This window comes from Enhydra lutris, unplaced genomic scaffold (genome assembly GCF_002288905.1).
Source record: "Enhydra lutris kenyoni isolate GAN:26980312 unplaced genomic scaffold, ASM228890v2 scaffoldscaffold37, whole genome shotgun sequence".
NCBI lineage: Eukaryota > Metazoa > Chordata > Mammalia > Carnivora > Mustelidae > Enhydra > Enhydra lutris.
Genome location: NW_019154121.1, coordinates 11,252,030 through 11,268,787, shown reverse-complemented (window position 1 = coordinate 11,268,787; position 16,758 = coordinate 11,252,030). Strand labels below are relative to the sequence as shown.

At 39.3% G+C, this 16,758-nt stretch overlaps 1 protein-coding gene across 2 annotated transcripts in view; it reads right to left on the bottom strand.

Annotated features, from left to right (window-relative positions):
• LOC111154476 (NADPH oxidase 4) overlaps positions 1 to 6,629 on the bottom strand; it is a 160,617-nt gene extending 153,988 nt beyond the window's left edge. For both annotated transcript variants that reach the window (XM_022514087.1, XM_022514088.1), the window contains exons 1-2: positions 6,573 to 6,629; positions 5,816 to 5,911 (exon numbers count right to left, since the gene is read on the bottom strand). In XM_022514087.1, coding sequence (XP_022369795.1) covers positions 5,816 to 5,911; positions 6,573 to 6,629 — 153 coding nt within the window. The remainder of the gene's footprint in view (positions 1 to 5,815; positions 5,912 to 6,572) is intronic.
• Positions 6,630 to 16,758: the final 10,129 nt, after the last annotated feature.

Genomic DNA, 16,758 nt, shown 5'->3' with positions numbered 1-16,758 from the left:
CTAATCTCTGACCTTAACAAATTCACAGGACATCAGATTTCTGTCTCCAAAAATTGTTAATTATGATATAACTTCTAGGACTTTTGAGAGGGTAAATTAGTTAATATTTCTTAATCACTTAAAGGATAATAATTAACCAAAGAAAGATCATCACTCTGAGACTAGAAAAAATCTCAATGTTCCCAGCTTTCTTCCAACTAACACAGGTATCTCAATAAAAGTCTTTAAAAAAGAAAAAAAAAAGATCTTCATGATGGTGCAGTAGATCTAAAATAATAACTGTGGGGGGGGGTTTCTGGCTGGCTCAGTTGGTAGCACATGAGACTTCTGATCTTGGGGTTGTAAATTCAAGCCCCACATTCGGTGTAGAGATTACTTAAAAATAAAATCCTTACAAAATAATAATAATAATTGTGAGACAAAGCAAAAAAATTTAAATGTCTCATCATGGCACCATGAGAATAACTAGGTTGAAACTGAATGATCCATATACACACATTAGTTTGGGAGGAAAAAGATAGTAAAACCAAAACACATTGAATCTTGTACTAGAAAACACATTTTCTTCTCAAAGTAAGATGTTCTTACCAATTAGATTATATCTGTTAATTATTAAAACATCAGACATACAACTCAGAAATAGATGAACTTCAGTATGAGGGCTTCTATCCATAATATATTGAGTTAAACTGCCCAATATTTCAAAAAATTTAGGGAAGAAATCTAAATTTCTCAGGGTCAGTGACAACACATTGGGACTTTCTAGTAAAGTGCAAGCAACTACATTTTTCATTCCTTGAAAACAAATAAATCAAAAATAGATTTTATCTTAAAAAAATCAAAGTACTCCTTTATTTAAAATTTTGTTATGGGAAATGGAGGAGGTTATTGCTTGGTTAGTTTATGTGTACGTGTGTTTGTTTTGGCTTCCCTCAAAAGAACTTTTTTTCTTCTTCTTAGCTTAATTTTAAGATTCCAAAACTCACAGCATGTCATAATTAAACATCTCCTAGGAAGTGCACAGTCTGATTAGCACATTAACTCAGGCATAAACCAGCCGTGACCAGGCTGCCTCCAGGTCTGGGTCAGACCAGTCTGGGAGAGAACAGTCCTGATGAAAACTCCTACGAAGACACATTAACCTCAACATTACTTTATCTTCCATCAGTTAAGATCTTCTTTTCTCAGTCAGTTTTTACATGATTTTTTTAAACCATTAATCCTGGACAGAGAACAATCCACTAGCATCCCATAAATATAAATAAATATAGATTAAAAAAAATAAATCCACTAGTTCTGAGCATTAAATAATTATACCTTCACTCTCAAAGGTCCCCACCACCAAAAAGCTCAGATGATTAGGGAGAAGTCAGAGATATTCTTAAGGTTACACACAAATAACAAGAGCCCATGACTTCCCATCCGATATCAACTCCTGTTTTGGAGAGGGAGAGCAAGAACACTACCCATATCCCTATGTTTTTTTATTGGGCTGGTTGGTGGCCAGCTGTTTGCTGTAAAACAAAATGGTTAAGTGTGTATGACCATGGGAGTAGGAATATCTTCTCCCACAGTCTATGCTTACGCTGTCCAAAATGGTGACCACTAGTCACACACAGCTATTAGGCATTTGAAATGTGCCTAGGCCCACCAAGAAACTGAATTTTTAGGTTTAGTATTTTTTTAATTTAAAACTTAAAGTGAATAGTTCTTTGTGTTATTAGAAAATTTTTTAAATCCGTTTGGAACAGCTTAGGTATGTGAATTCACTTTTTTATATGTAAAATTTTATGAAATCTAGACACAAGTCAAGTACTTCTGATGAAAATCTGGAGACTGGATTATGATGTGCACAAGTATAAAATACATTTAGACAACAGCCTAAGATACCTCATTGATATTTTTAAAAATACTGACTACATGCTGAATACTTCAATCCAATACAATAGTTTCGATAGACTATTTTAAATAAAATACATTATTACACTTAATGCCATTGGAGTTTTAACTTTTTTAATGGGCTACAGAAAAAATTTGAATTGCATGACTCATATTACATTTCTGTTGGGCAGCACTGATGATGAGTAATAGTAACCAGTAGCCTAACTACCAGAGATGGGCCAGTGAAGTGTTTTGAAAATCTGTGTAGCATGAGGAAAGGCAAAAAGGTCAGACAGGACTGCAATCACATCCCAGCTCTGATGCTGAACAAGTCATCAGCTTCCTCAGCCTACCTTTTCCCATGTGTAAAATGGGAAGAATGGTTTCCTGGCTTAAACCCAATATTTGTAGATTTGTTGAATACATAGTTGGTTTCCAGTAGAAAGCAGATTTCCAACTACTAAGAATTAACTGCTTGTCAATATCTATGCCTTCTTGCAAATGGGCTATATTCTGTATACCTTCCCTCCCCCTCATACTTCTATGACTGTTACTGTAACCTTACTTTTAAAGATGAATACTGGCAACCTTTATACTCAATACTATTATCAAAATAATCAGCAACTGGAGGAACTCCTTCGATTTGTGTTTTAAAGTGGTAGTAATTTCATCTCCAGGAATACCATCATTATTTTTAGGAATCTAAAATTCACCTTCAAGAGACTGATGGGAGAACCTGGGTGGCAGAGTCAGTTAAGCATCTAACTCTTGGTTTTGGCTTAGGTTGTGATCTCAAGGTCATAAGATCGAGCCCTACCTGGGGCTCTGGGCTGAATGGAGAATCTGCTTGAAATTCTCTCTCTCTCTCCTTCTACCCCTTCCACTCGTGCTCTCTTTCTTTCTCCCTCTCTCTAAAATAAATAAATAAATATTTTAAAAAGAGAGAGACATTTGTAATATCAGAACACTTATTATATTCCTTTCAGTCTTTCTAAAATTCATCACAGTGGGACCTTGTCCTTGTGAGGGTAGGCTCTAAAATGCGCTAAGGCAATAAGTTAATAATAATGAGGTATCAGTATTAAACATGTAAAAGATGGGAGTCAGAAGTATTTATTTTAAGATTAATTTATATCCCATTGTTACACTCTATTTTCTTTGCCACTCAAAAAATGCCTGCAAATTCTTACACTATAAGGTAATACCATAATCATCAAAAGATTAGGAATAATAAGCCTAGGACAAATAAAATTAAGTCCTCCTTCATAAAGCAAATAGTAACACCATAGATAGAGTTCTTTTTTCACTAAAAAGTAGAGTAATATAGACTGAAAACATTCCAAAATGATTTAGATGAATTAATGCTGAGAAAAACACCATATAGGTAACTACTGAAAACTGAGAAGTTTGGAAGTCACCTTTCATTTTTCGGGAGGATGACAAGGAGAAAAACCATTCCTCCCCACGGTGACTTTTCATACAGTGTTGACTTCTGACAGGATGGCCTAAGGGTCAACTCACTATGATCATTCTTAGGTTTCTATAAAAACTAATTTACAATGACCCCTCTCTTCTTCTATCTGTTTGTTGCACTTTGTACTCATAGTTTTCAATTTAGGCCTTTTATCATTTTTTCCTTGGCCTCACCATTGAATCTCCCTAGCCTGTCTTATTATTCAAACAAAAGCACTAGAATGTGATGGCAAGAAAAAAAAAAACATAACTTTTTTTGATTAGTTGGGTTATACGTGTGTGTGCGTGTATACCCTTCATCATATCTGACTTGTCACCAAAATAAATTTGAAGTTGTCACACAGAATCCAAGCTCATAAAAATTAACTTGCTTGTTTCCAACATAATTAACTTTAAGTAAGTTATTATTTTAGCTTACACTATATCATAGAGATGAAATCCAAAGTTCATTTCTGGCTTCAAGTTGCCTCTTCTTAAATTGTATATTAATACAAATATCTCCTTTAAAAAATCTGTTATTTTTGACAGGAAAATTTGCCATCATAACCCTTTTGAGTTTTCTCCAAGTTATTCATATAGTTACATAATAGGTCAGATATCACCTACTGAAAAATCCTGTTTCACTAATTCATACCTAAGGGGACTTACAAGGGGGGGGAAAAATTAAAAAGGTCAGAGATCTTCATATATTTATTAGAGAAAATTTTTCTTAACTTGCTTATTCAATTATAAGTATTTACTTGTTCCATTTTCCACTAGATTGTAAGAAACTTGTGGGCAGGAGCAAGGGCTCACTTTCCGTGTGCCCATTTGAAAAGCATGGGTTTCATGACAGTTTGATAGATGGTTAAATGGAAAGGTGGTTAAATGAGAAAGAGAAAGAAATGTTCAGATTTAAGAGTTACCAAGAAAATGAGGAGCACCTGGGTGGCTCAGTTGGTTGAGCACCCAACTCTTGATTTCAGCTCAGGTTTGTGGGATCTCAGCATTGTGGGATCAAGCCCGATATTGGGCTTACACTCAGCACAGAGTCTGCTTGAGATTCTCTTCCCTCCCCCTCTGTCTCTGTCCCCTCCCCAGTGTGTGCTCTCTCTCTCTCGCTCTAAAATAATAAATAATTTTTTAACAGTTACCAGTAAAATAAGTTTCATCTTTGAGAACATTTTTCTTAACCCATTAGTTAAAAATACAGGTGATGGATGGCGATAACATGTCGATGTAGGTTCATCAGCTGTAACTTATGTATCATACTGGTAGGGGATGTTGATAATGGGGGAGGCTATGCATGTGTGTGAGTAGGGGAACATAGGGGAAATCTCTGTACCTTACTGCCAATCTTACTGTGAACTTTAAATAGCTCTAAAAAAAATAAGTTCTTTTAAAAAAACCGGTGTTAAACTTCGAAAAATATCAATTGTGTGACCGAAAGATAATGAAAAATAGTACTTTATTGTATAAAATAAAACATCAGTTAATTAATTAAATCTCAATTGATTGCAGTCTTACTTAGCATGTGCCAAGCACTACTCTCAGAGCTGAAGTCTGAAGATAAATAAGATCCATAAATGTAAAGTAGAAAATGGAAAGCTGGTTCCACTAAATTCACATGAACTAATCCTAATTTTAAATAATCATTAAACCACAGAAAAGAAAACAATGCATCTCCTATTTAGAATGTGTTCTCTTCCCCAACGAAAGGTAATGACAAAATTTTTTTTCACATGCTTTAAAATTTTTCAATACACTTTATACTTTTTGCTTGTTGCTCAGAAAATGCTAACTCTTAATATAAAGATGTCCTCAATGCCTCTGTCTTCTGGTAAGGAGTCAAGTAGGAAGGGAACGGAAAGAATGAGATCAGAAATGCCATGGAATAGAGAAAAGGAAAAATATCAACATGAGATAAATCAGAGCAAAGTTCTGCACAATATCATTCTCATATTAGACCGGAACACTGGAACCATAACCAACCAGTAACCTAGGGTAAGAAGCTAAGACACAGCTAGAAATGAATAGGTGCCTCAGATACATACTTTGTGAGAACTGGCAGTAAAAGGAAACAGTGCAGAAATCCTCTGGATAACTTATGCTCAGGCTGAAGTCTTGGTTAGTGAAAACTAAAAGCCTGTCATCGGTGGGTCCTGCTGGAGAAGCAGATCCTTCAAGGCATTTGGCAGCTGGCAAGAGGCTGCCAACTTCTCTCAGGCACTACCGGCCTGTTCTGACAGGTTCATTCCTTGCATTTTAGCACATAGAATCTTTGGTTCTTGAAAGAGTCATTCATTTTAACATACATGAGTGTAAATGATACATCAAGAAAACGGGACCACTTCAGAGAAGGACAAGCCTTTCTGAAGTGAACAACCTGGGTTTCTTTAATAAATGGAAGAACTGACCAAGCCTGGTAGCAGTGTCCGCCTACCTTAAACCTGTTCTACCAGGTTACCCAAGTCCCACTTACCCCTAACATCTGGTGGAGGTAGTGATACTCTGGCCCTTGGTTATACAGCAGGAAGGTTTTCCAGAAAAGCAAGACATTCAGGGAGAGCCAGATAAACTAAATCACAGAGAAAGAGAAAACAAAAATTAAAAATAAACATTACTTGATGAATGGAAACCTTAAGGACATTCGTTGGACACAATACTTTCAGACGAAGCTGGGTTAGTAATTGCAGAAAGCATTTTCAATTAACCAGCAAGCTGAAAACCTCTCAGAGCAAAACAAATCTTAACTCAGTCCCTGCACCTGAGATTAAGCATTTGGATTGCAATGTCTCCTAAATGATCGGCAGACATCCCCTGCATCCCCTGAGCCTAAGAAATCAGTGACATCACCTCGTCCGGAGAATTGCATGTTGTTAAAAATGCAACACCAAACAGAAGCAATCTGGGGAAAGAGTAAAGGAGGGGAAGATGTTGAAAGGGTTAAGAAAAAGTTGTGTTCACTAAAAGTGATCTCTTCTCCCTTCCTCCACATCCGCTCTCCCATCAGTGTGCAGGAAAGTTCCCATGCCTTTGGAGCCGGGATGGGTTTGGGGGGTGGGGGGATAGGTGGTGTTATTATCTCCAGGTATTAACAGCGGAAAGTTTTGTTAGTTGAGAACTTTTGAATTAGAGGCAAAACTTCTTCCAGCTTCCCACCCGCGCACGCTCAGAGAATGAATCAAAGTTGCTGCACAAGAGACAAAACGCAGGGAGAGCCTTGCCCGCCATCCTACCAGGCAGAGGTGTTTAACCCCTTCGTTGGCCAGCCAGTTCCTCCAAGACACAGCCATGCCGCCGGCCCCGCTGCGCTGCGCTCTCCGCTGGCCGGCCCGAGAAGGAGCGGCGGCGGCCGGGGCAGCGGTTACAGTGGTGCGGCCTGCGAGGGGGGAGCGGGCGGGGACCGAGGGTCAAAGACTGAGTGGAAGCCCGGAGCCCGGCGCCGAGCCAGCCCGGGCGGGGTCTGCGTCCCGGAGCCGGGTCTTCCGGGCGCCGCGGCTGCGGCCCGCGCGGGGTCTGCGCTGCGCGGTCGGCGGCCCCGGCCCGGCGCTCGGAGCGCGCGCTCCCGGTCCCCGCCAGACCCTTTGTCTGCGGGCGAGCCTGTTGTTGTGGCTGCTGCGGTTCAGGGTGTCCGGCTGGGGACCGGGGGCGGCCCCCGCGCAGCCTCAGCCCGGCCGGCGCGGCTCGCAGAGACCCACAAAGACGTGGAGAATGCTACCCATACCCCAGGTGGGGAAGCCCGCCGCACCCTCGTACACTCGCGCACACCTAGTTCTTTGGCACGGGTCGTTTTCCCCAAAAAAGTTCAACTCAAAAAGCCTCCGCATGGAAATTCGAGCCGGAAATACCCTTCTGTGCACAAATGTTCGCCTTCTCCCGCCCACCCTCTGCGACTCATCCCACCCCCAAGGAGCGCCTCCTCACAACCCCTTACCTAAAGCTTCCTCTGCCTCCCCCTTCTCAGTCCCTCACCCCCACCCCACCCCACATTCAGGCAGAGCTTTAAAGAAAACTCTGAATAAAAGGAGCCCAGCGGTTTCATGGTTAAAGCTGACGTAATTCTCAGGGGGCTTTAGGGAAGCTCAGATTCACTCTGTTTGGAAACGTGCGTTTTATTACCCAGTATCAGAATTTGTTTAGTAATAGGAATCCTCTGGAACTTGTACCAGAGGTCTGGCGAAAGGTGAGAATAGTATGGAATGGACACAGGCTACCTATCCTACACCGCAAATTATCAGTATCAGGAAAGGGGGGGAGGGCGCATTTATATAGAAGAATGTCTGATGCAAAGTAAGTATTCAACAAAAGTTTATGAAATCAGGAATTTTCCAAACTTTAACAACTAACAAGTGGCAGGAAAGGTAAACCAGTAGGAGCCTAATCTCATGGCTTTCAAGCTTTTTTTTTTTTTTTAACAAAATCCATTTTACAACACATGCCATAATGTGTAATTAAAACTATAATATCATAAAATCTTCTCTTACTACAGCAAGGTACTTACCGCAATTAATTTGATGGACAGATGAATGACAGCAACCCTCCGTTCAAAACCTGAATTAATCCATATCAAGTGTGGTTTACATTTCATGCAGTTCACTCTCTAGTAGTTGTCATTTCTCTGTGATAGACTTTCCTGTTTCATGTATGATCAAATCCTGAAAACTGCTTTCAATCTTATTGGAGTTAGGAAGTATATTATTTATAAATAACACCTTTTCTCTGTATTTCCGATGTGATGCCTAGAGGACCCAAAAAAGACCACCCAGAGAACCCAGGGAGAGTCACCCCTGGGGAAGGTCAAATTCTGGGACACCCTGGTACTCCTCAAATTACCCTTGAGTAACCATCTGAGAGCCATAAGTTCAATAGATGGGAGGTAAAAAAGAGTCCAGCAAAATGGTTTGATTCTTGCCACAAGTTGAGAGGAATGAAACAACGAAAAAATAGTAAAACAAAAGACATTTTTTCTTGACTTAATTGACCTAGTTCTTTTTTTTTCCAGTTTTATTAAGAAATTATTGACACACATCATAGTTATAGCATACAACATCACGGTTTGATTCACATGTACTATGAAATGATTACCACAATAGGATCAGCCAACATCCATCGTCTCATATAGATACAATAAAAAAGAAAAAAAAAATTTCTGGGGATGAGAACTCTTAGGATTTTCTTTCTTAACTCCTAGATACCATACAGCAGTATTAGCTATGGTCATCAAGTTGTACTATATCTCTAGTATTTATCTTATCACTGGAAGTTTGTACCTTTAACCACCTCCCTCCAATACACCCCTCCTCCCATCCTCTGTCTCTGGTAACCACAAGTTTGAGCTCTTCTTCTAGGAGTTGTTTTCTTTGTTTTTGTTTTTGTGGGAGTTTTGTATTCCACCAATAAGTGAGATCATACAGTATTTGTTTTTCTCTGTCTGACTTACTTCATGTAGCATAATGTCCTCAAGTTCCATCCTCATTGCCACAAATAGGAGTATTTCTTCGATTTTTATGGCTGACTAATATTCTATCAATGCACAGATATGTTGTTTTCCATTTCTTGGCTAGTGTAAATAATGTTGCTATGAACATGGAGGCACAGATATCTTTTCCAGTTACTGTTTTCATTTTCTTTGGGTGTATTTCCAAAAGTGGAATTGTTGGATCATATAGTTGTCCTATCTTTAATTTTTTTGAGGATCCTCTATACTTCTTCCATTCCTGCTACACCAATTTACAATCCCACTAACAGTGCACAAAGATTCCCTCTTCTCCAAATTCATGCCTTTTCTTGTCTTTTGTTGATGGCCATTCTAATAGGTATGAGATGATATTTCGCTGTGATTTTAATTCGCATTTCCCTAATGACAAATGATGTTGAACATCTTTTCATATACCTATTGTTCTTTTATGTATCTTCTTTGGAGAAGGATCTATTCAGGCCCTTTGCCCATTTTTTAATCACCTAGGTTTTTTGTTTGTTTTGGTTTTGTTTTTATTTTTTGCTATTGAGTTGTATGAGTTCTTTATATATTTTTGATATCAACCCCTTTTCAGATGGATGGTTTGCAAATATTTGTTTCTACTCCATAGATTGTCTTTTCACCTTGTTGATAGTCAAATACCTTTTTTTTTTTTTAATTTCAGCTACTTCTAGGGGGAAAAAAAGACAGAATGGATCTAGCTCTTACTATGATATATCTAATATATCTACTACTTGTCAGCCACTCTCCTTGGTACTTCCTACTTAAAATCTCACTTAATTCACTTGCTAGCTCTCCCAGTGAAAGCGCCCTTACTTCAGAGAGAGAGAAACTGAAGCTGAAAGAGATTAAACTCACCGGAGAGGGTGGATGAAATGGGCAGATGTTGGTTAAAGGTTACGAACTTCCACTTATATGATGAATAAGCTCTGGAAATGGAATATACAGCATAATGATTATAATTAACAATATTTTAATATAAACTTGTAAGTGCTGAAGAGAGTAGATCTTAAATGTTCTCATCACAAAAAAAGAAAGGATAACTGAGTGAGGTGATGAAGCAGTTAGCTAAGTGTAATGATAATCGTGTCACAACAGATAAATATCAAATCAACATACTCAACAGCAAATGAGCATAATCAACACTTTAAGCTTACACAGTGTTATATGTCATTATATCTCAGTAAAGCTGGAAAACGTTAACTAGAAGAATAAGAACATTACAATAAAGACTTAAAAAATCAAAAAGGAGAGCAACTTGCTTCAGATGGCGGGATTTGCTTTCAATGCTAACAACCCATAATCAGATACTTTTGTGAAATCCTTTTGTAGAATGATAGGATGCTATACAAATGTTGATTATTACATTGATCCCTATTATCTTGCAGGAGTTCTGTAATAGCGGGCCAGGATCTGACTGTGTATGTTGCCTTACGAGGAAGCAATACTGCAAGCTATCCTCAGGGGGCATAGCTATTTCCCTGTTATACAGGAACTCTCATTAATGAGGTTCTTTTCAATATCATTTTCTCTAGGCCAGATGGGTTAGTGCAAGGAGTTACTGTCTTTACCAAGACAGCAAAGCCTGTCCTTGAAAAGAATGAGGAGAGTCCTGTTGCTAGATCAGTATCCCAAAAATCATAATGAAAGAAACAAATTACATTCTTCACAGGGAAAAAAAAAAATCAAATGACAACAAATACCTTTGTTCTTGGTTTAAATAATAGGAAAATAGTACTGGCCACCCTATGCTGATTATAACCTGTTTGGCAGTTAGAGATGTTTTTGATCTGTTATCTATTACTTAATAAACACTGCCTAAGGTAGACAGCGTCCTTCAGAATACGAAACCCTTGGAGAAGAAAATTAATCAAAGTTTACCCCTTTGGCCTGCTTCAGTTCAGAGGCATGCCTTTGCCATTAAACTTTTTCTAGCTCCCCTCTCCTGCGTGCTCATATGCACGCATCCTGTAGTCCATGCACTCTTCAATGTGTTCACAATACTCTGTGCACGTGAGCATTACAGCATTTTCCACATATTAATGTCATTGTATGTGTGTGTGTCTAACTCCCCTCATCAACCTCCTCAAAGACGAGGATCCTGTCTTAGTCAGTTTTTATTCCAGAGCTTAGGACAAAGATGAAAACATATCAGGAATGAGGCACCTGGGTGGCTCAGTCGGTTAAGCATCTACCTTGGGCTCAGGTCATGATCCTGGGGTCCTAGGATGGAGCTGGTGTTGGGCTCCCTGCTCAGGGGGGAGCCCGCTTCTTCCTCTCCCCATTCATGCGCGCGCTCGCGCTCTCTCTCTCTGTCTCGTCATCTCTTTTTCTCTCAAATAAATAAATAAAATCTTAAAAAAAAAATACCAGAAACTTACAGAGTAAATACTAGTTAAGTACATTATCCTTGTTTCTGTGTTCCTCAAACTCCAGTTTATCAAGGGTAACTTTCTGATAATGTAAGAAAAGTTCCTGCTCAGCTTGAATGAACTGCTAGTAAGGACAGAGAGGTGAAGGGCCCTTTAAAATCTTAGCATCACCGGCACCACAGATCATAAGATAAGCAGTGAGACAAGGGGGCACCTAAATTAATTTCCTGGGACTGCAGTAACAGGTTATCGCAATTTTGGTGGCTTAAAACAATAGAAATTTCTTTTCCTGCAGTTCTGGGAGCCAGAAGTCTGAAATAAGACCATTAGTTCAAAATCAAGGTGTCAACAGGGCCAAACCCCCTCCTGAGATTCTCAGGGAGAATGTGTTCCTTACCTTTTCCCCATCCTGGTGGCTCCTGCCACACCTTGCCTTGTGGCTGCCTCCTTCCACTCTCTACCTCCACGGTCACTTCTCTGCTGTCAGTGCGTATATCCACTCACTCCCCGCCTCTCTCTTCTAAGTGACACCTGTGATGGTATTTAGGGTCTGCCCCCACCCCCACAGGTCCCCATGTCAAGGTCCTTAACTGAAATCACATCTGTAAAACTCTTTTTTCTCCCCCCTTCTAAATAAAGTAACATTTACAGGTTCCCAGGATTAGAACCCGATATATTTGGGTGGTCGGTTTTCACCCTGCTACCCTACCAAAATTAACTTATTTGGTATTAATTTTATTTCTCTGGTTAACTATGCCAGACTTGGAGTAGGGTTTTTGAGGAAATTCATCTTAAGAAATAAAAGTTGGGGGATGCTTGAAGGGCTGCGGTTAAGCATCTGCCTTCAGCTCAGGTCATGATCATAGGGCCCTGGAATCCAGTCTTGCATCAGGTTCCTTGCTCAGCGGGGAGCTTGCTTCTCTCTCTGCCTCTGCCTGCCATTCCCCCTGCTTGTGCCATCTCTCTCTCTGACAGAAAGGAAAAAAAGAAGAAAAGAAAAGAAAAGAAAAGAAAAGAAAAGAAAAGAAAAGAAAAGAAAAAAAAAAGAAAAGGAAAGGAAAGGAAAGGAAAGGAAAGGAAAGGAAAGGAAAGGAAAGGAAAGGAAAGGAAAGGTAAAAAGAAATAAAGGTTGAAAATCCTGGTTAACAAGGTATCAAAAAGTCAGATACCAAGTACCTTTGTGACTTGATTGGATTTACTATTTTTCTTTTCCCTTATCTGATTATCAGAAATGATAAGCCTTAAACTCAAGATGAAAAGAGACTGTGTGTTTTTCTTACTAACAGAAAAGAGGAAAGTAGGAAAACAATCCTAGGATGGGGTGTTACTGGCTGAGTAGACAGAGAATCCTAGAGGTGTAACTGACATTAAAGAGAAAGCAAACCACATTGTAAACTTTATTTTCCAAAAAAAAAAAAAAAAAAGGATCTTTGAGGGCATAAGAACCTCTCCAGCTTCTTCAGAATTTCTCAAAGAACTGACCTAGCTGTGCGAGTGCAGAGTGGACATTCCAAAATAACTGAATCAGATGACGGTCTACACTTGTTTTTGTGTAGAAATGAAATGAGTCAACTGTCTGGAACTTGTCCCCAGACTTGTGAATTTCTCACTGGTTTCCTGAGGGGCTCTTCCTTGCCACGGGTCTCAGGGACATGGTTTCATTGAATAAAACTGAATGATAATAAATTTTTGTTTGGAATTGCCCTACATACAACGCTTTTCCAAACTTCTGGATTTCACAGACCAACAAAATTTCAAACAGAAAAAAATAAATAAGACCAACACAGACTATCTAAATTTTGCTACATAGAAGGACTTCTAAAATGAGAAATACACAAAAATACCATACACAGCCATTTCATTAAAGAAAATTCTTTTCTACCAAAAAGAAATAATAATTGTAAGAAATTTTTAATACCTTCAGCTTCCACAGAAACTCATTATAGTCTTTCTCTCCCCTACCCCTCCTCTCTGTCCTCATTATTTTTCATTATCTGAGCCTCAAATCTCACCTATAAAATGGGTGGAGACATTCTTGTCTTCACCCTCATTTTATACCTGAGGGAATTGAGGCATAGGAACAGTAACTAACGTGCTCTAGGTCATTCTTTCAGGTTTCTGGACCCAATTCCAATGTGTGTGGAGAGTGGGAAGGAGGGGAGTTTCCCACACTAACAAACAATTCTCTGAATACCAGTGGCATGTCCTGCAATTCTACTCAATTCTGACAATATTCAGAGAGTGTCAGATTCCACAGGTTAAGGACTCAGTCCTATAAGACTGTCCCACTCTGTCCCCTGGGGTGGTCTCACTCCAGGTTGTTACCTGTACTTTGGACCAACTAGCTATAGACCAGAGGTTCCCACCACCTCCTCCTCAGGTTCAATTAATTAGCTAAAGCCGCTCACAGAACTCACAGATACATTTTATGCACTAGATCTAGTGGTGATCTAGTACATAAATAATTATTATAAAATGATATAATTCAGGAAAGGCAGATAGAAGGGATGCATAGGGCAAGGTGTGGGGAAAAGGTCCAGAGCTCCCATGCCCTCTCCAGACATGACACTTTCCTAGCATCCTCACATGCTCACCAATCCAGAAACTCTAAACTCTGTCCTTTTGAGTTTTTACACGCCTCATTACATATGCATGATTGATTGACCCAATCACCATGATTGGCTACTGGTGATCCATTCAATCTCTAGCCCCTCTCCCCCTACTCCTCCTACCAGGGTAGGAGGGAGCTGGGAGGAGAGTTCCAATGTTCCAATCACATGGTTCCTCAGGCAACCAGCCCTCACCCTTGGGTACTTTCCAAAAGTCACCTTGTTAATTTAAAAAAAGACACCTTTATCTCTCTCATCCATCTCTTAGAAAATTCCAAGGGTTTTAGAGGTTCTGTGCCAGAAATGAGAACAAAGACCAAATATATATTTCTTAGCATAAATCACAATAGCACAAGCATCAAGGCAGAAAGTAGTAGGTTCACAGCAAGCCAGTACCCCTGTTCCTTCCTCCACACTATGTTGGCACGTCTGAACTAGGGCTTCCAAGAGATCTGTGCTAATACTTCACACTTCAAATGAAGCCACAGTTGCCAACGTCCCAGTCATCTGAGTGTATAGGGATTTACCAGTGGGCTTTTGTACTCCCAAGAAACAGTACACTTTCTCAAAAGATTGCCTAGTCTATTACTTATGACATTATTTGTCCTTTTTCTTGTACAACGTTTCCTAAATACAGCCATTAACGGAATAATTCCTGGATGTTTGTGTTATTTTATTGTTCTTAAAGTTTTAAATAGAAGTGTCCCAGGGGGCCAAAAGATATCCTTAACACCTGCTTCCATATTCTGGTTACATCCTCAAACAGCTTTGAAATATTGAGGAAATAAGATTGGACTTCTTTCCTAGTTTCACGTCACTTTCTGAATGTACCGTAAAAATCTTAAGTCATAACTATTCAAATCTATGTTAAATGATATGCATGTCAGAGTCATAAAAATATCAGACTGGGAAGGGGCTTTGGAGAGCATCATCACTTCCATTTATCAAGAGGAAGCTGAAACCCTTCTTTCAGCCCCTCAAGTTCACCAACACCCCTCAATACCACTGAGCCTTTGCACAACCGGAAAGCCTGTATTTATATATTCATACATGAACTTACATTATTCATAGTCTGTCATTAAATGTAAACTACCCAAAAGTAAGCACATGCCTGTTTTTGCTCATTCTTATTTCCCAGAGCCAAGTATAGGACTTAGAACATGAGTAAGTGCTCAGTAATTATTTTGAGTTAAAGAAAGGAATGCCAGGAGGAGAATGGGTTTCCCAATTTCTCTTACAATAATATTTACACACAGATTGTTTCCTTTTCTACACTGACATGGTATTCTATACTTCTTCAGTTATTTCTCCTCCCCAAATATATCCTGTTTTCTATCTTCACCCATGTGTGCATGTTATTCTTGCTTTCAGAATTCTTGCACACCCTACCTCGTGGTACCCAGTCTCCAAACTCACGACAAGTGTTCTTCTGCCTTAGGGCCCAAATGCCAAATGGATTCTTCCCAGCTGGATCACAAACCTCTACGATGTGAGTCTGTGACCACCATGTATAGACCTTTCCCCGAGCAGTTTGCAAGCTGCATATGTTGATCCATTTTCTTGGTTGTTCCTTCAATGAGACTGTGAGCACTTTGAACAGAAAAGTTTTCTTCATTACCTAAAGCCTCACACATAGTAATTGCTCAAAAATACTGAATGAGTGAATGAATGAATGAATGAAACCCTAGCCTGAATAACAGTTAAGGTTATTTTCAAAATGAAAACTCCAGGGGCGCCTGGGTGGCTCAGTGGGTTAAGCCGCTGCCTTCGGCTCGGGTCATGATCTCAGGGTCCTGGGATCGAGTCCCGCATCGGGCTCTCTGCTCAGCAGGGAGCCTGCTTCCCTCTCTCTCTCTCTCTCTCTCTCTCTGCCTGCCTCTCTGTCTGCTTGTGATCTCTCTCTGTCAAATAAATAAATAAAATCTTTAAAAAAAAAAAAAATGAAAACTCCAGCACTCACCAATCTTATTCTAATTTCCCAGAGTGTAGCTAAGGTTTAAGCCAAAAAAAAGTCCAGGAACATAAAAGAAAAGGAAAGAAATTGACTTCTCCTTGTCTACCACCTCCTCAACATTTTTTCATGGAATTTAACCATCAGGCAAACTTTTTTTTTCCTATTCTCCCAAAATTTGGTACTCACAAAAGTATTGTTTTTATTGTCATTCTCATATACTGACTCACTTATACCAACACAGCAACTTAAATGTGTGTATGTACATATGCGATTATCTATAGCCTAGTTGATCTTGAAAAAATATTTTACAGGATCAAATGTTTTGAAAAAAAAAAAAAAAACCAGAACGATCCTACAACTTTGAGCTTCAGTTTCATATTCCACAATTGAAACTTTTGGTGAAGGGGAAAGTTTTGCTTTCTTACTTAGTCTTTCCCTTTTCTTCAAGTTCCATCAATTTTTTACTTGGAGCTCCTTTTGAATCTGATTCCTACCAAAGGAATAATCACCGTGCCTCCTCCAATCTTCCAAATTCCTTAGTTCAAATTTGCATATGCTCAACCTTTCTACTGTGATGTAATTATTGGCTACACAATTGTTTCCCTATCAGTGGGATTTCACTGGAGTGGCAGAGTCTGTGAATCTTCCACTATTACCCTCTTCTTCATGTTAGTAATAAATCACTCTGATTTATTGACTATTATATACCCTGTCCTCTCTTGCAGTTAGGAGTAGGCATTGATTACGTTTCTATAAATGCCATGTGAGCAGAAGGGAGGTGTACATCCCTATCACAAAGGAAATTGCTTGCACTCCACTTTCTTTTTTATCCTTTTACACAGGCTGGAAATAGGCTTGGAATGTGAAGTTAAAGACAATGAATGGTAATGAAAAAATAGTAGAGAGGACCATGCTGGGGATAAAGAGAGGTGCCCCTAGTTATGCTGCTTGGAAATATATGCTAACTTAGAAACAGACCACATTGCTACCAAGCCTGTAGCTTTGGGG